Source organism: Malus domestica, chromosome 02 (assembly GCF_042453785.1).
Source record: "Malus domestica chromosome 02, GDT2T_hap1".
Lineage (NCBI taxonomy): Eukaryota > Viridiplantae > Streptophyta > Magnoliopsida > Rosales > Rosaceae > Malus > Malus domestica.
Genome location: NC_091662.1, coordinates 3,032,419 through 3,051,358, shown reverse-complemented (window position 1 = coordinate 3,051,358; position 18,940 = coordinate 3,032,419). Strand labels below are relative to the sequence as shown.

The window sequence follows — 18,940 nt, the reverse complement described above, 5'->3', positions numbered from 1 at the left end:
GTTACAAACAACTTTCGTCTGCAGTTTTGGAGAATCAACAGGACTATTTTTTGATTGTGCAAACGAGTTCATCGACTCCAAAGGTAGTAGAAAGGTAATAGATCTTCTACTAAAATGTAGAGTCAATTTTCTGCTAACATGTCAGGGCAAGTCAAGATTAATGAAAACGTAGTAGAAACTACATATTGACTGGCATCTTGAGGCTGTCATTGATTTCCTGGAATATGTGGTGGAAGCAGGGCAAGTATTTGTACGAATTCAAGTAGTATTTGTCAAATATTTGGATGAATGTCTTATATTGATTGTTGTATTGTTGAAATGTTTTTTAGATGCAATATTTCTTCAAAATTCAAAACAACTACTTATTGAAAAAATCATACGAATCTAAAGAAGTATGAAATAAGGACTTGTCTTCATTATCGAACCAGTACAGGAAAAAATGAAAGAGACGTTTGATGAATTGGTTATGACCTGACTCAGATATGTGATGATGACGATGCATCACCACCTTGATCGTGCTTTACCATAGAACCGATCTGGGTGTGACTTAATCAAGACAGATGATGCTTCACTTCCTGCATTTTCCCATTTCAGTCATCTATAGTAAATCTCATTTGCTTCCTGGGATGATTATTATCAGGTGCATCATGGCTTGGTCCTCCCTCATCATAAAACCGAGTTGGATGTGTGTCAAAAACAAAACCAGCTTTGTCCAAATCATGCATATTTTCCTTTATAGGTTTGTCCCATACTAGATTAACCCCTATTCTCTTTATTGGTAAGAGGTTTTTAAAAAGTATATCGACTTTATCCCCACCTTGCCAACTTGAGCTTATTGTTCCAGAGTTGTCCCTGCAAAAGATAATCATCTACATTTGAGAGGTCAGGAGACGCTCTGCCTATGTAAGCTCGCAACTTAGTACGTTGGGTATTATTTATAACAATAATGACAAGATAACTGCTTCTGTATGAGCGGTACCAGCAAAACAGAGTTAACCTTTCAAAATTACGACCATCACTTGGGGGAATATCAAAAGTGACTTTAGCGCCCTCGTTGACAAACTCAAATCAATCAGGAACATAGTTTCCATGAAGGAAAATTCCACCAAATCTGCAAGATGTCCATCCCTACATATACAATACAAGTGTCATAAATATACACGTATACGCACAATAGGAAGGCAATGAGAGGGAGAGGGAGAGATACCTGTAGGATGTTCTTTCTTAAATGAGCTGAGAGAGTGGTGCACATTTTCATATTAATCCATGTCATTGAGTTTAATGATTTATCCAAGCCTGGAACCTCAATGACTTTGGGTGAATCACTTACATTCAATTCTCTCATATTTGACATTTCTGAAAAATTGGGCATTGTTTCAAATGCAGGGCATCTATGCGCCAACAAAAATTTCAAATTTGTTGGTAAATCTGGGATTGTATGAAGGTTAAAGCATTCGTCTAACCGCAGAGTTTCAAGCTTTGAAAGACCACTGAGACTGTGTAGGGTATGAAAATCATTCCTTGAAAGATTCAAATCTTATAAAGAAATTAGACTCCCAAGATCCTTAGGGATTGCATCGTCAGCTAAATAGCACCGTGAGAGATTTAATTCCCTTAAAGAGTTTAAGCCATGTAACGAATAGGGCAAATGACTACTTTTCACACTGGTTAGGGATAAACGAGTGAGATTCTTCAATCCTACCGTGGAAGATGGTACTTCTCTTATGCCTGTATACTCTGCTTCAAGTGTTCTCAGTGATATCATCTCCCCTATATCCTCATGCATTTGTCTGAATTTTGAACAGTAACCAAGACAAAGAGTCTCAACAGATTTCAATTTGTAGAAATCCCTTGAAAGAGAAATAAGCTTATGACATCCTGTAAGGTACACCAAAGAAAGTCTTTTAAGATGACCAATGGAGGGGTGAATCTCGGACAGACTAGTACAAACTTTCAATATCAACTCTTCAAGATTTGGGACTTGTGAAAAGTCCGGTGATTTCTGTAAGTAATAGGAAAAGTTGAGATCAACGGTTTTCAAGTTATGTAGCAACTGTTACAGAAAATCAAAAGAAAATTGAAATTAATATCCGAAATGAACATGTTATAAAAAAGAGAGAAGAAATCCAAAAAACAAATAGAAACAGAACATCATCAGCTGTAATTCATTGTACCTTGGAACCCTCCCAAACTTGTACCAATTTGCTCCAATGCATCTGTAAAACAACTAGTCTTGGTTGATCAAAAAAGTCATCTGGTATGGACTTTAAAGGGCATCCGTACCAGGACAACCATATTAACTCTTTGGGAAGATGTTTGTATTCTCCATTGAGCTCTACGAAGTTGAGCTGAAGCAATCTCAGTTTCTTCATTTTGGCAAATGCTTTTTTACTTAAACTAGCAATCTTAGTTTCTTCATTTTGGCAAGTGCTTGATAACGAAGGATGAGGGAACTGTAGAGCAAGTCCTTCAATTTTTCCAGTTCCCTATTAACCAAAAATAAAATAAAATTATAGTGGTAAGAAACGGTATATTTGCATATGTTTACATGTATTATTATGCATTACGCAAAATCACCCATGGTGAATCGTTTTACACATGAATGTTGTTTAATGCATAATTGACATGCGAGGGTTACATATATGCTTTTCTTGTACGATGCATTAATCCAAAATTGAATTGGGAATTTACTTATTGATTTATTTGTCAATACATTGGTGACATCTTGAGGATTCCACAACCTACTCCATTTTTAGGGTGACAAGGAGATTTTGCAGAAATAATTACTTTAGCCATTTCTCGAAGCAAATCATGCATATTCAATTGTTCCTTTTTATCTATGTTGTCCATAACGACAAGTACCTTTCTATGTGAAAATTTATCTTTTATCCGACCGATGCCTTCAACATCACTGCTTATTTCAGACTTTGGATTCAAAATGTCCGAAATAAGTTTTTTTTTTGTAGATAAACCAGACCATGTCTACCTGAAGTGTCGCTAACGTCATCAAAGAAACTCTTGAATTCAAAGTTAATTTCAGACTTTGGATTCAAAATGTCCGGAATAAGTTTTTTTTGTAGATAAACCAGACCATGTCTACTTGAAGTGTCGCTAACGTCATCAAAGAAACTCTTGAATTCAAAGTTAGGATGAATTTGGTTATAAATGGCTTTGACAGCTGTTGTTTTACCCAGTCCTCCCATCCCCCAAATTCCAACCATGACAACGTCATCTGATCCACCACTTGAAAGATAAGTGATAATATCTTGAACACGAGAATTGATTCAAATTGGATTCTTGGCTATAGGTAATTTTTTTGTGCTAGGGAGCCATTTCCAAAGATTCTCATAAATAATTTTCTTAATAAGTTTTGCTCCATGCCGAAAGCACAATTTGTAAGAAAATACAAATGGCGCTGCAGATTTGCAGTGACTTACTATTTGCAGGAATTAACTAATTAGAAGAAATATATATTGTTAATATAAAAACAAAATGTAGATGAAATGCATTTTCTAGTGGAACTGATTTTTTTTTGTGGACAAATAAGTGATTTTTTTTTTAAAAAGCAGCAGACTCTCGGTAGAAAAGTGAGGTAATTTGTAGTGTACCTGTAATTAGACCTCTGTAATTCAGGTTGGCTTTAATTGATCAAACCACACCTGCTTTCTGAAATCCTGAAATATCTATCAAAATGAAATCACACAAACTCAAATTTGAAAAACAAAAATACAAACCCTACTAATTCAAATAAGAAAAACGCACAGTACCCAAATAAAGGGCATGGTTCAAGTTAGTGATTTGATATAGGCACCAAATGCAATGGAAAATGATCCTCGCCGGATCTTTTTTCAGGGGATTCTGAGATCCCGTGATTGTGGCCGTTCATCGTATATCGTGTGGTCAGTTTTCGTGAAGTATTATTTATATTTAATATTAAATTTTAAATTTCAAATAATTTCTGACCACACGATGTACGATGAACGACCACGATCACGAAATCTCCAGGATCTCCAAGAAAAGGATCCTCGTCGGATCCATTTTCGAATGCAATAGCAACCTATCGATTTATATAAATTAAAATATTTAAATTTTCACTTTACAATAATATTTATAGTTATTCTCCACCGTAAGCAATTATTTTTGTTTAACAGTATTCATTATTTTGTAAGCAATTATTTGTTTACAAATTCGAAAACGATTTATTCACTTAAGTTCCTAATCAGAATAACATAAACATTCACATTAATAAAGAACTTGGAGAATGGTATGGACCTACCATTTCACCCAACTATTTTCGATATATGGATTCGTGCTTGGATACTCCCTCCACCTGCTCAACCCAAAGTTCTATGTTTCATACCACCAGTGACTCCACCATTGCAGCAACAACAGCTGCTTCGCAAAAGGCAGGGAAAGGGCCGAGTCTGATTGCCAATCTCATGGGAATCGAGGAGTACCCCTCGAGACCTTTGCAGGCCGCTCTGAAGAAACAGTTTGAGGAAGGTGAGAAGACTGTTTCAAGTCAATACCTCGGCAACCAACTACTGCGACAGTCAATCTCGAAACGCTCATATCAGAAATTTAGCATGTAACTCAGCACTTAAAGAAGGAAAATCCAGCCAAAAATCTTAAAGTAACTAAATCAGTTGTAAGTCTTCCTTGTCTCAAAATCGTTTTAGAAAATTTCTGCTTTTTTTTTTTCACCTTACAAATATAACTTTACGAAGCTAAACGTAGTAATGTTCTTTATGCAGACCAAAAATGTTGAGTGAAGAAAGTGAGAAGAGAATTATTACGGACTATAAAAATGACGCTTCCCCAATCAAAGCTAGTCTTGCCGATGAAAACCCTAAGGAAGAAGAAACAGATGCCTTTGTATCTCAGAGTGAGTGGAGGTATGGCCTTCTTGAATTACTAGAACTTGATTATGTAATATCCAGTGTTGAATATTAAGTATGGTTGCACTCGTAAAGTGAAAATGTTGGTGCATTTGCATTTCTGCGAATTCGAATTCTATTTCTCGAATCATTGGATGCATCTTATATCGGTTCTTGTAATATTGAAATGTTTCTGAATGCAATATATCTTCAAAATTCAAAACAACTACGTTCTGGAAAAATCATAGGAATCTGCATGCGTACAATAGGAAGGCAATTATAACTTAGGGGAGAGACAGGGAGGGGGGAGAGAGATACCTGTATAATGTTATTGCCAAAATCAGCTGTGACATTGGTAAACCTTGTCATATCAATCCATGTCATGGGGTTTAATAACCTATCCAAGCGTGGAGCCTCAATGACTTTGGGCGAATCACTTGCATCCAGTTCTCTCATATTTGACATTTCTGAAAAATTGGGCATTGTTTCCAATGCAGGGCAATCAAGGGCATACAGAAATTTCAAACTTGTTGGTAAATCATGGATTGTATGAAGATATATGCATCCATTTAACCTCAATGTTTCAAGCTTTGAAAGGCCACTGAGGCTGGGTAAGGTATGAACATCATTCCCTCCAAGATCCTTAGGGATTGCATCATCAGGTAATTAGGGCAAATGAATAGGCACAGTACTCAGAGATAAAAGTGATATTCTTCAATCCTACTATGGAAGGTGGTACTTGTCTTATGGCTGTTGAATCTGCTTCAAGAGCCCCAAAGAACCTCAAACTCCAAAGTAAAAGCTTGAAAAGAGTCTTCATATATTAGCTCCTCCCAATCTTCTCTGCCTACATAACATTGCACAAATTGATCCCAGGATACAACTCATGCTGAACTTTCACATTTGGTGGTACATCAGGGACTGGATGAAGATTTCTACATCCACCTAACAACAACATTTCAAGGTTTGAAAGACCACGGAGGCTGGGTAGGGTATGAAAATTATTCTCTTCAAGATTCAAATATTGTAAGGAAATTAGACTCCCAAGATCCTTAGGGATTTCATCATCAGCTAATCCGCAACATGAGAGATCTAATTCCCTTAAAGAGTTTAAGCCGTGTAACGAATGTGGTAAATGAATACTTTCCACACCTGATAGGGATAAACGAGTGAGATTCTTCAATCTTACTATGGAAGGTGGTACTTCTCTTATGTCTGTATCATCTGCTTCAAGTGTTCTCAGCGATATCATCTCCCCTATATCCTCATGCAGTTCAATGAATTCTGAACAGTCATTAAGAAGAAGAGTCTCAACAGATTTTGACTTATAGAAATCCCTTGGAAGAGAACGAAGATTGGAACAACTTTTAAGGTTCACCAAAGAAAGTCTTTTCAGATGACCAATGGAGGGGTGAATCTCGGGCAATCTTTTACACCCTTCCAATATCAACTCTTCAAGATTTGGGACTTGTGAAAAGTCTGGTGATTTTTCTAAGGAATCGGCCCAAGTGAGATCAACGATTTTCAACTTCTGAAGTGACTGTTGCACAAAACCAAGGAAAATGGAAATTAATATCCAAAAGAAAATATTCATTAAAACAAATAGAAACAGAACATCATCACGTGTAATTGATTATACCTTGGAACCCTCCCAAACTTGTACCAGTTCGCTAAACTTCATGTCTAAAACAACTAGTTTTTCTTCATTTAATAAGTCATCTGGTATGGAATTTAAAGGGAATCCATGCCAGAACAACCATATTAACTCTTTGGGAAGATGTTTGTATTCTCCACTGAGCTTCGCGTTTTCGATGTAAAGCAATCTCAGTTTCTTCATATTGGCAAATGCCTCTGTACTGAAACTAGCATTTTTAGAGCTTGATAACCAATAAGAGATTGAAAACCAAGGAGGAAGGAAATCAAGAGCAAGTCCTTCAACTTCTTCAGTTCCCTGTTAACAACAAAAGGTTATAGTGAGGAAATGGATTATTTGCATATGTTAACATGTATTATTATTCATTACGAAAAATCACGTACGTTAAATATATGCAAGTACTATTGTTGGCTAATTGAGTTTTCCTTGTGCAACCGCATATATTTACGCATGAATGTTGTGTAATGTATAATAGACATATCTGGTTTGTATATGCTTTTTTTGTATGATTGATTAATCCAAAATTTTATTGGGAATGGACTTACAGATTTATTTGTCAATACATCAATAACTTCTCGAGGATTCCACAACCTACTCCATTTTCCAGGGTGACCAGGAGATTTTTCAGTGATGATTACTCTGGCCATTTCTCGAAACAAATCATGCATATTCAACTTGTTGTCTTCAACAGTTACAAGGCATCGTTCACAGAGGACGCTGATCCCTATTGTTGCAAAAAATTCACATCCATCTAATACTTTTGTTACATAGTCCTTCTCCCATCCAATAAAGAAACAAGATATGTCAAGAAATATAGCCTTCTGTGTATCATCTAGCCCTTCAAAGCTTATTCTTAGGGGTTTTATTATTTTTCCATCAGGAGTTTTTTTCAATTTCTCCAATTGACTTTTCCACTCTGCTATGGATCTTTTAAACAAAAAAGAACCTAAAACTTCAAGGGCTAGTGGCAAACCTCCACAGTAAGAAACAACTTTTTCTGAGAGTTCAAGATATTCTTCATTAGGCCAATTATTTCCAAAGGCATACCAACTAAAGAGCTCCAAAGCTTCTCGTTCATTCAATTTCTGAGCGGGATACGTCTTATCCACTTGCTTTAATAAATGTTCATCTCTTGTTGTTATGATAATTCTACTTCCTGGACCAAACCAATCATGATTTCCAACTAATGCATCCAATTGGGCCACTTCATCTATGTTGTCCATGATGACAAGTACCCTTCTATGTCGAAATTGATCTTCTATCATACCGATACCTTCATCAACACTGCTTATTTCAGACTTCGTTTTTAAGATGTCAGAAATAAATTTTTCTTGCAAATAAACTAGACCACGTTTACTCGCAGTGTTGCTAACGTCGGGCAGGAAACTTTTGAATTGGAACTTATGATGAATTTGATTATAAATGGCTTTGGCAGCTGTTGTTTTACCCAATCCACCCATCCCCCAAATTCCAACCATGACAACATTTGATCCGCCACTTGAAAGATGACTGATAATATCTTGAATACGAGAATTGATACCAACCGGGTGCTTGGCCACTCTTAGTTTGTTTGCGCTCATAAGCCATTTCGTAATAATATTGTCAACAATTTTTCTAATAAGATTTGCTTCGCGCCTGAAAATTGAATTCGTAAACATTATTGGGAATCAATGAAGCCTCAGTAGTACATAAACAATTTTCTTTTCTTCTTTCCTTCACACACCCACACACACACTAGCTAGCTACTAGCTAGTATGTGATTTGTGACCAACTTGAATAAAAGAACGAAAGCATTCATTAATTAAAAGGAAAACTCTGGTTTTTCGTTAAAAATGTGATTTTTTTTTAAGTAAACAGTACCATAAGCTTTTCGTTAAAATTCTATTAATTAAATTCCAATTACGGTTTGGTTTTGTATGAGAAATTAAGGTGTATTAATTAAGTATGTTAATTAATGTTTAGCTCATGTGAAATGTTAATTAAGCATGTTAATTATATGAGAGATTTAAGTCATTTCACTAAAATGTTTCAAATCTTGAAAAGCAGCTGAATGATTACCCATTATCAGTGATATGAAGATGGTGGCCAGACAAATTTGCAGCTTCTGTAAGAGCCTTTCTCCATTGCTTTACCCTTTCTTGTTTAGCTTCACGTTTCTTGCCATCTGTTTCTTCACCGATGCCCTCTTCGTGCTTCAGAAATGCTTCGGCTAAATCTCTGTCCTGCTTCCTGACATGTGAAGGATCAACATGATAGAATATTGGCAAAACATGTCGCCCCAGTTTGGATCTGCACTCCATGATCTTCACCAGCTCGTCAAGACACCAACTTGAATCCGCATACCTCTTTGAGAAGACAATGATGGAGATCCTCGACCCTTCGATTTCCCGGAACAGTTCCTCTTTTATTTCTTCCCCTCTTTTTAGATCGTCCTCATCCATATAAGCCTGGTATCCCCTGTCTTTTAATGCCGCGTGGAGATGGCCTGTGAAGCCCTTGCGCGTGTCTTCGCCTCGAAAGCTCAAGAACACATCGTAATTCCAAAGTTTTGATTTGGAGGAGGATGAAGAGGAGGCTTCGTGGGCTGTCATGGCGGTATCCATTGTTATGGCACTGCAGTGGTTCAGATCATGACTGAAAAATGGAGTGGTTGTGTTTGTGCTGCCGAACCGATGATACTGAAATACCTAAACTCAAGTCAGGCTCCTTCATTCAACAAAAGCTAAAGTCATCCGCGTCCATTAAAATGAGATGAAATGGACCAAACTGCTATCTGGATCCCTCTGTGGTGACTTGACCTGTGATTCAATTATTGACTTGAAATTGTTTTGATGAGTGTAATACTCCTTAAGTCTCATCTGAAAGCAAAGCAGCTTCAGTCCAGGCCCCAGGGAGACAAAAATGGTCATGTAACCCTACCGACATGTAATAGGACGGTGGAAAAGTAGGAGCTGCTTTTTGAAAGAAAAAAAAACCAAGGTAAGGACGTTTCCAGTGGAAAATCACGATGCCACTATCTGATCAACGGCTAGATTCAAGTTTTGCAAAAGATCCACATTAAAGAAAAAGCTATATTTGCTTTTCAATATATGGTAGAAACAATTAATTGTCAGCTTTCCTCTTAGGAACACATGCTAGCAACTTTCACATTTAAATTTTCTCCCTCTTTTTTATTTTGTTTCTCATTCCGCATGTTGTAACCATGATTTAAACTTTTTATTTTTAAGATCACTCTTTAAATATGAAGTAAACTAAAATTCAACCAAATCCGAAATGTGTGGTAATAGACAAACCATGTTATTTGAAAAACACTGAAATTTGGTCAATTTCAATAAGTGGTTAAACTATTACTCGTGTAATCATACGATAAACATCATTTCAATTTTCATATACACTAGTCGCCTACGGATCTCTAATATAAGAAACACATAGAATTTTCTACCTAGAAAATACTTCCAAAGAGAAAAGGAGAGACCCCGGTTTAATAGTTAATACTTAATATAAGGTCTTAAAGTAACTACAAGCAGTTGATCATATTCAATTTAAACATGATTAAAGCTAAAAGGAATACCCAAGTTTATTCAAACTTAAAAAACAGAACGAAAACAGATAATTAAAATTTGATGTTAACAATTACCAAATTTTAGATCACTCACCTTTAGTGTAGAAATCCTTGAAACATAAACGGAAAGACGCCGAGACGTGAAAGCACAGTATTTCGAAGCCCTTTTTTTTCACAACTTGCAGAGTTGAAATTTTTCAAATACCTGCATTTGTCAAAGGAACTGATCACATTATATCGATTGAAAAAATTGTTTTTTCACATCTCTGAAGTAAATTAGTCACACACAAACGATAAATAAATTAGGCCAACACTATTAGTAACCCAAAAAAATTGCAGAAAAATCCACATCGCGTTTTTTCCAAATCAAGTTCTATTTTTTTTTTTTTTTTTGGCTTAAAACGTGAGAAATTCATGGGATCATCGCACTTTCAGATTGTAGTATTTACCTGGGTTTCTATGTTGTTAAGCAAGTCCCCTTGTGCATCAATCAGCACCGCCACATCCAGAAATATCTGTGCATAAGAGAGAGTGTTTAACACATATCATATACCCATGGCGAAACACAAACAGAAAGTTTTCCTTTTAGTTTGCAGCTATTCTCCTGGTTGGCCTCAATGAATTGTGGCATTAAAAGTGGACCATAACTTGGTTTTCTTATGAGCTACATGACGGACACAGACTAACACATCATGACACAACTTAATGATCTAACCGATCCTTCACTTTCTTGTAGAATGTCAGGCAGCAAGATTCAATAGATTAATGTTATTATATTCAATATGGCAATGCGAAATTGTAAAGTGAACTCTAAAAAGTAAGGCCTATGCTAGACATCTATATTATATAGCAACTTCATTTCCATCAGAGAGTACACATCATTGAACAAACTAAGAAGATACCTGTTGTAAATCGAGAAGCTTTCTCTCAAGATCTCTAACAGCATCATGTCGCTCTTGAATTTCGGCTAGAGTGTCTATTATCTACATTTTGATACACAATTTTGGAAATGATCAATCTTAATCAGAAAATTCAATGTTTCAACAACCCAAAGTAGAAGAGTTAGGAGCTTAAAATTAATTGTTTCAAGATGTCAAATAATGTGTCAAGTTTGTGAGAGAATGCACAATTTTGATAGTAAAAAGTGCTTATTTTGGGGCAGAGAATAAAAAAGGAAATTTGACAAACCTGGCCTCGCCCTTGTTCTTGGATTGCCTTCTGGAATTCACTGTCTCCTGTCTCGATTAATCTTTCAATTGTCTGTACAATGTTAAATAATTAGAAAATGAGCTTTCACAGTGGTATAGATATACCGTAATTTCAACAGTGCAATAAGTTTTACCTCTTCGTCAGCTCTTGCGCCATCACTGACATTGACAAAATGCAAGAGAAATCAACTATAAAATCAGATCATGGAAATTCAAGTAGAAGCTCCAGAAATAGCAACCACTGATGCACTGCAAGTAAGGGGTTCAAACCTGTAAAAACTCGCCTCTCAACAACATCACGATACTCTTGATGGATGGTGTCCCTTAGAGTCTGCATGTTTTAAGTTCAAAATTTAGCGATGAAAGAAACAAAGATTATGAGATTAAAACAAAACTCACCAAAAAGGATACAGACCCGGCAACTTAAAAATTGATTCTAATAAAATCGAAAACCCAGTAATTCTGGCAGTCACCGTGCCACTGAGAAAACATCAAAAAATAAACACCAAAGAAGTCGATCACTGAGAAAACATCAAAAACCAAAATCAGACGCCAAAAATCCATAAAATTAAAATATTAGTTTTATTAAACGGGTAGTGACTAGTGAATCACTAAAACACCACGAATGCTGTTGAGAACTAAATCAAACAACAGTAAAAATTAAACACTACTTTATTTTTATTTGTTTTTTAATTCGAAAAAAAGAAAGAGGGTAATGGTTTTTAGGTACACATAAAAGTAAAAGGAACAGGGCAAACATTAGTTGAGGAGAAGCTAACGTCACCTTCAATTGACTACAAATTCCCATACTACTAAAAAACACAAATAATTCTATCATCATCATTGTTACAAACCAAATAATATGTGCAACTTTATGCTACAATGGTAGAATAAGATGGTTGTATGAATGCATCTTTGTTCTTTCCCTTTCAATATGCTTGGAACAGCTTTTCATTCCGAATAGCCATTTTTATAGGCTCTCCTAATTTTGCTGAAAAGCAAAGATTTTTGCTGGGTTGAGTGCTTATCAATCACTCATACCACTAATTAATTCTTCAAAGCATGAATATCCCAATATGAATCTGAATTAACAGACGGTTGACAAAATTTAGTACCCATAACACTTGTGAGTCCCCAACATTATAAAATGCATATATTCCAGGCAAACGCAAAATTTGATACTAAATTGGTAGCAAAAAAATTTAAAAACAAATCATACTTGATAATATCAACCCAAATCAGCAAAGAAGAGCAAAGCTTCAGTCTTTCACCATATGTCTGTGGAGTCCTGGATATCCAAATATGTACTTTCCAGTGGGAGCCTCGTCTGTTCAAAATCCACAAACCTAATAGTTAAATTCTACCATTTTTTTCACTGAGGGAGAGCTTAATCCCATAAAAAAAAATTAACAAATAAATACAATTGAATTCTTTTATATACTTCCTAAGTTTCTAATACTGCTTAAAAAAGTGCAGTTAAAAACATGTAAAAGCATTATTACAAAAAAGATGTGTTTAGTCAAACACCTGGTCTCCCTCTAGTAGATAAGTTCGGCCAAAAATTGAAAACGTCCAATTTTCTTTTATCTTATCCCCATTGTTGGAAACACCAGGTGCCAAAACGCCCAAATATTACCTCCCACCTACCATGCAATGCATAATATAATCAGTATCCTATAAATACCAAAAAAATGTCTACGAATAACCATATTGGCATTCAAATTCCAGCAAGAAACACAATCGAAAAACAGAAAATTTCCAGAGACCAAGTCTCCCACCTAAGACGCAAATTACAAAGAAAGAAATTTGATTTCAGAAAAAGCGAAAAGGCTTACACAAATAGAAAAACGTATTTGAGAGGCGGTCGTGGCGCCTGCGTTCAGCCAAAAGACAGTACAAACATGAATTAAACAGCCAAGTTATGGGTATATTCAAGACTGCTTAAAATACTTCAAATATTTTCAAGATAACTCTAAATTTAACTTGTGCCAATTTTAAAAGATAGATAGTCATTGGCACAATATCTTGCCAATATGGCAAAATATATCATGCAGCAATTGGTATGCAATTAAAAGCCTGGAGGTGCATCCAAGTCTTATCTTGTTCTTCTTTGCCGGCACCAACCCAAACCAAAACCAATTTAAAAAACTAATTCAACTTGTGTACTAATTAAACAAAAGATTTGTATATTAAAATATTATTTTAATTCCGGAATAAATAATTAATAAAACTCTAATTTTTAAGGCAATAAAAACAGAGCATCAAAATGCAATTCTCCTCCTCTCACAAACAAAAACAAAACAAAAAATAGAGTTAGAGTGATCGAAAATCTTCAGAAATAGTGCAGAAGGCAGTGCTGATAGGATGCAACTACCAAGGAACGAAGGCAGAGCTCAAAGGCTGCATAAACGACGTCAGGTGAATGCACAGATGCCTCGTCGACCGTTACGGCTTCTCCGAGGACGACATCCAAGTTCTGATGGACAAATTTTCTAATCCCTAAATAAATAAAAAACCACAAATCCAGAAAAAAAAATTTAAAAAAAATTCTAATCTTCCCCCCCAACCCACGAATCCAGAAAATTAGTGAAATTTTTTCTAACCGTTAAATTGGATTCCTCAAAATTATCAAGCTTTTTCTAAACTCCAATTATATCAAATCACAAATTTGAAGCAGATTTTGACACGTAATAGGTGTAGAAGGTACCTGTGGTGATGAGGAATAAATGATGATGATCCGGGCCTTTTCAATTGGAAAATTCTGGAGCAAAGTTGCTGGTGAAATTTGGGGAAGAGAGCTGCAGAAGGTATTCAATTCGAATAGAAGTCGACCAGAAAAAAAAGAAATCACGGAGGAAGCAGAGATGGAAGAGATCACGAAGCAAAGATTGAAGAGAGCGAGGCAGAGATCGAAGAGAGCAGAGATAGAAGAGAGATGGCGAAGCTGAGTGCTTAAATTTCTGGGGTTCACACTGATCAGCGCGAGTACGGATATGAGATGAGAAAGAGAGAAAAATTAGGATTTGAGAGATAAAGAAACCTAATCCGAAAGTAGGACAAGAAGGTATGAATGAAACTGGGTCGAGAGGTGTGGAAGACTGTAGAACACGCAGAGCATTATTAAAGTATAAAATAAATTTACAAAATTACCCTTGGATTATTTTATGCATTCATTTTTCCTGCTTTTGATTTTTTTGGCTGAGGACAGTTCTGTTCAATTATTTTTGTCCAAGCCGGTGACACCAAATTGAGCCTGATTTGAGAGGATTCTGAAAAAAGTTGGTACAAAAAAAAGCTGAGAGCTTTTTTTGTTTGATAAATATTTAGTTTTAGCTTTTTTTTCTTCACAGTTTTGGATGAAAAAAAAGCCAAAAACAAGAGGTTGCAAAACCCAGCTTTGAAAAACTGGATTTTTTTCACATCTGTTTTACATAAAAGTTTACCAAACACTATAACACTATTTTTTTTTTCAAAATCATTTTTACAAAAAAAGTTTACCAAACACTCTGCTGCTTTACTTCACAGTTGCTTATTCTCACAGCACAGCAGAAATAGTTTTTTTTTTTTCAAAGTACAGCAATACCAAATCAGCCCTAAGCCTCCGGCTTTATATATAAAAGATTAGTACCACGTGCTTATGTACTCTTAAGGTGCCCTTTTTCATGAGAAATTTTTTATTGTGCCGGTAAATCAAATGTCCTAATATAAGTGGTTTAAATTTGTTTTTTTTTCAAGTTTCAAACCAATTGTATTATAATACTTGATGTAACATGCTGTGTTTTAGATAAACAGACAAATCTGCACTCCCGTGACCACTAATTAGTCTCTAAATTCCATTATCTGCCTCTCCATATATATTATGATACTTCTTAGTATGCTAGGAAAGAAACAGTCTATCCTAATAATGACTAGTTAACCATGCAGAATTTTACTTGTCCATCCTAATAATAACTAGTTAACCATGCATAATTTTACTTGTTAATTCAAATATACGCATCCTCCATTTAACCATATATTAATGTCATAAGAGACAACAACTGATTTGCTTAAATTAAAGGTACATCGTAAATAATTCGACCCTTGACAAAAAATCTCGAAGGGATAGAGTAATCCTACTAGTACATTATAATTCCTCAATTCATCAAAAAGCTAATTAGCCAGCATAAAAACATGAAGAAGAAAACTAGTACTGATTATTTCTTATGCAGCAGGTGCATAATCATAGCTACCGTCGTCATCGTCGTCGTCGTCATCACCTTCTATGGATTCTGCTGGAGCGTAGCCATAATCCAAATCATCGTCATTGTCAACACCTTCCATACATGTTGTGGGGGCATAATTGTATCTGTCATCACCAACATCGTCATCATCTCCATGCTTCTTACACCACGAGGCACTTATCATCAATTTTGAAAGGGGAAGCATATCTTCTTCTTTTTTACCCTAGTTTGGACTGTAATTGAAATCAAAGAAAGAACAAGAGCACATTTGGAGTTTGGTTTTGAAGTTTGGATTCGATATGAATAAGTGAGCTTTGTATGTCGCCAGTTATATAGAGTGAAGAAGTTCGCTGGCCTCGTTTCTCCACAATCCGTCTTGTGGTGAGAGTGTGGAGTTGTGCTTCAAAGGTGTGTTTTTCCACTGCCTGCATGTGAAATATGCCCACTATACATACCATCAACGTGGTCCAGCTTAACCTAGGATAAATTTTGTACGCATGCACTAATGCCACATATGCTACATCTAGAATAACAGTATGACCGTATTTCAAAGCATGCCACATATGCTACATCTATAATAACACCATGATTGTATTTCAAACCATATACCATTGTTATATGTTTTAACTTTTAGTTATGGAGTTGTTCATATATAGATCAAAGGATGTCTTTGAATAAAGTTGATGTTCTACCATAAAATCAAAGGAAAACTAATGAAAAGGGCTTGAAAACTTTGAGTTTTAACGATAAGGACAAAATAAAGGGTAAAGTTAATAGTACCAGGATTGACTTTTTAGTATAAAAATATGGTTTTTCATTAAAGTGAACAGTACCGTTGGTTTTTCGTTAAAACTCCCTAAAATCAATTGACAACGTGGGGAATGGCCCAACTTACTTATAAGTTCAAGGTCCTTCTTCCTACCAATGTGGGATTCATTCTCAACACATCCCCTTACATATAATAAATTTTCAAGTTTAATACGTGAACAACACAAACGAGGTGTGTGGAGCGTGTGTGAACTTGAGCTTCACACGTGAGACAATCTAACTTTGATACCATGAAAAAAGTCTAGGTTTCACCTTAAAACCAATTGGTAATATGAGAAATAATAGACTAACTTTCTTATAAGTTTATGCAAATCTCTCTTCCCCTCAATGTAAAATTCATTCTCAATAGCCTTGACCCTCCCTCTTTTGCTCAAATGCTTCGGAATATTTAAAGTATAGCCATAGCTTATGAGCAAAATCTTGTACTTCTGTGGCAACCCCGGCATACAACTTACCTATGCTGCTATTAATTTTTTCACATAACAGTACATAAAGGCATTGGAGGCCATTCATTTTAGATGGGTCCTACAACTATCAGACGGCCAACTCATCGATCTCAGGTTCTGAATGGTATGTGGACTTCTGGGATTCTATAAAGAAGAATGACTACTTTTCTTCAGAAGGTTTGTTGGATGTATTTAAGCAGGTACTGCAGTCTCAGTATTCACTTGCAAAAACCTTAACCCTTGAACATTTGTACAGATTCTTACCCTTTTTGTATGTAAAACCTCTGCAGCTGAGGATTTACAAAACTCCAGACTTGGAAACACCCAAATATGATATTCTAAAAAGAATTGCAAACTACGAGGTGTGTTTGCTTTTCCTCGAACATGTCTTGCTGTATTCATAAAAACTTAAAGCCACATTTGGTGCCTAGGATTGAATTACCATGCATGCCTTGATTCCACAGGTAAGAAAGTATGCACCTTATGTAGTGGTGGAATGATCAGTAGACAAACTGTCCGGGTCAGCTGGTTTTGGTGATGTTACTGGGTGAGTGTTATCCCTAGCCAATCATGTTTTTCTTTTCTTGTGCTTTCACTTAGAAGGATTTGGATGATGGAATCTGTTTAGGTATATCTTCAGAAAGAACTCAAAAATGGAGAAGATACCGATGACTACTCCAGTCTTCACTGAGGCATCTGATGCCGAACTTCCAAGGTATCCATCAAAATATGTCTTCCACTGGACAAGGACATAAGCAGGTGAATTCATTTCCAGTTTTTTTCATTCTAAAATCGCTTTACATTCATACGCGTTGAAGTTGTACTTTCATTCCATATGAGCAGCTAATAACAAGAAAACCTCTCTGCACAGCAAACCAGATCCCAATCAAGAAACAATTACTTTGAAAAAGGTGGAAGAAAGCATTGCTGCTGTTGTGAAGTTCAGTGGGAAGCCTACCGAAGATATTGTTCGTGAGAAGGAGAAAGCACTGCGCTCTAGTCTGATCAGAGATGGTCTCAAACCAAAGGAGGGTTGTTCGCTTGCTCGTTACAACGATCCAGCCCTGACTTGGAGCTTTATATTGGTATGTTGCAGTAACCTCAAAGCTCACTAGTTTTTAGAAATCACTAGTTATCTTCTTACTCTTTGCTCCATTTGGTTATAAATTAAGGCTGTTCTTATACTTTTGAAAATTGATTGTTCTTATGCTTTTATTTTGCATTTTGAACTGACTTTCGACCTTCGAATTTGTATTGGGGTTGATCTGCATCGAAGAGGAATGAAGTGCTGATAGGGCTGAAAGAGTTCACATTGGACTAGCATATTGAACGCGTTCTTCGACAAACTCTCCCCCGTCGATCATTTTTCCCGACACGCACAGTAAGAGTTTATTTTCGGCTAACAAGGTACTAAAAAGTTTGATTTATAGAACTATGATATGATACCATGTAAAATTATGAGATTCTATTCATATCTTAATGTACATATTTACACAAGTCAGTGACTTGAGATACAAGTAAGTTACTTGATTTATAAGAATACAAATGACTTGAGATACAAGTAATCATATCCTAAGCATAGAATCCTTAGCGAATTCTCCCTCTGTAACATCTTCCCATCGATGGCTTGTATCGAATGAATATATTCACATAGTCCAAACTTTTCCTTTGAAGTGTGAATTATTATGTGTGCAATTTACATCTTCAACTTTCAAATCTCAAAATGATTTGTGATGCCCGAACCATAAGAAAAGGACTTTCACGCAATAAAGATGTCATATTATCAAGTCAATCATACATTGTCACATGAAAAAGTTAAAACACATATGACACACCCCGATCATAGAATCAAGGCGTGCTGGTAGTCACGTGAGTGTGACGTAACCAAAAGTGCGACGCGAAAGCAACAAGTAAGAGAATTATGAAGAAATAAAAACCAAATACTAGCAGTAATATCCAACTAGCATGCTAAAGTGAATGTAAGTGTGAAACACATATATTCAGAGTGTAAGTACTAGATGCAGTCAAGTAGGACCATAACTAAATTACAACACCCGAAAGTGGGTCCTACATTTATGTAGTCTGTCCGTACGCCGTGGAAATCCTCGTAGGCCACCAACGCTGCTAACTAGAACCTGGAAGGGC

The 18,940-nt window shown here is 35.9% G+C and overlaps 1 protein-coding gene, 1 long non-coding RNA gene and 1 pseudogene across 11 annotated transcripts; 1 reads left to right on the top strand and 2 right to left on the bottom strand.

The window, feature by feature from the left end:
- Positions 1-393: 393 nt before the first annotated feature.
- On the bottom strand, positions 394-5,331 carry LOC139187641 (disease resistance protein RPV1-like; annotated as a pseudogene).
- LOC103426612 (disease resistance protein RPV1-like) lies at positions 5,323-14,403 on the bottom strand. 10 transcript variants are annotated; one of them, XM_070805649.1, is made up of 14 exons: positions 14,009-14,403; positions 13,676-13,800; positions 12,829-12,944; positions 12,521-12,628; positions 11,572-11,632; positions 11,436-11,460; positions 11,282-11,353; positions 10,996-11,076; positions 10,543-10,608; positions 10,188-10,298; positions 8,590-9,482; positions 7,077-8,166; positions 6,517-6,828; positions 5,323-6,417 (listed from the first exon to the last, which is right to left on the bottom strand). In XM_070805649.1, the coding sequence occupies exons 11-14, from the start codon at positions 9,132-9,134 to the stop codon at positions 5,725-5,727; spliced, it is 2,640 nt and encodes an 879-aa protein (XP_070661750.1). In that variant the 5' UTR covers positions 9,135-9,482; positions 10,188-10,298; positions 10,543-10,608; positions 10,996-11,076; positions 11,282-11,353; positions 11,436-11,460; positions 11,572-11,632; positions 12,521-12,628; positions 12,829-12,944; positions 13,676-13,800; positions 14,009-14,403; the 3' UTR covers positions 5,323-5,724. The 10 variants fall into 10 exon arrangements, with proteins under 10 accessions (XP_070661750.1, XP_070661748.1, XP_070661763.1 ...); XM_070805647.1 differs by lacking the exon at positions 13,676-13,800 and adding an exon at positions 13,137-13,174; XM_070805662.1 differs by lacking the exon at positions 13,676-13,800 and adding an exon at positions 11,717-11,822.
- Positions 14,404-17,675: 3,272 nt separating this feature from the next.
- Positions 17,676-18,447, top strand: LOC139188377 (uncharacterized). The gene is made up of 2 exons (XR_011571776.1): positions 17,676-17,880; positions 18,072-18,447. It is a non-coding gene; the product is annotated as an uncharacterized lncRNA (long non-coding RNA).
- Positions 18,448-18,940: the final 493 nt, after the last annotated feature.

Coding starts and splice junctions, on each gene's coding strand:
- LOC103426612 (XM_070805649.1), bottom strand. CDS start 9,134: ATGGATACCGCCATGACAGCCCACGAAGCCTCCTCTTCATCCTCCTCC. Junction 8,167..8,589: donor CTTCATATCACTGATAATGG/GTAATCATTCAG, acceptor TTCAATTTTCAG/GCGCGAAGCAAATCTTATTA. Junction 6,829..7,076: donor ATGTATTGACAAATAAATCT/GTAAGTCCATTC, acceptor TGTTGTTAACAG/GGAACTGAAGAAGTTGAAGG.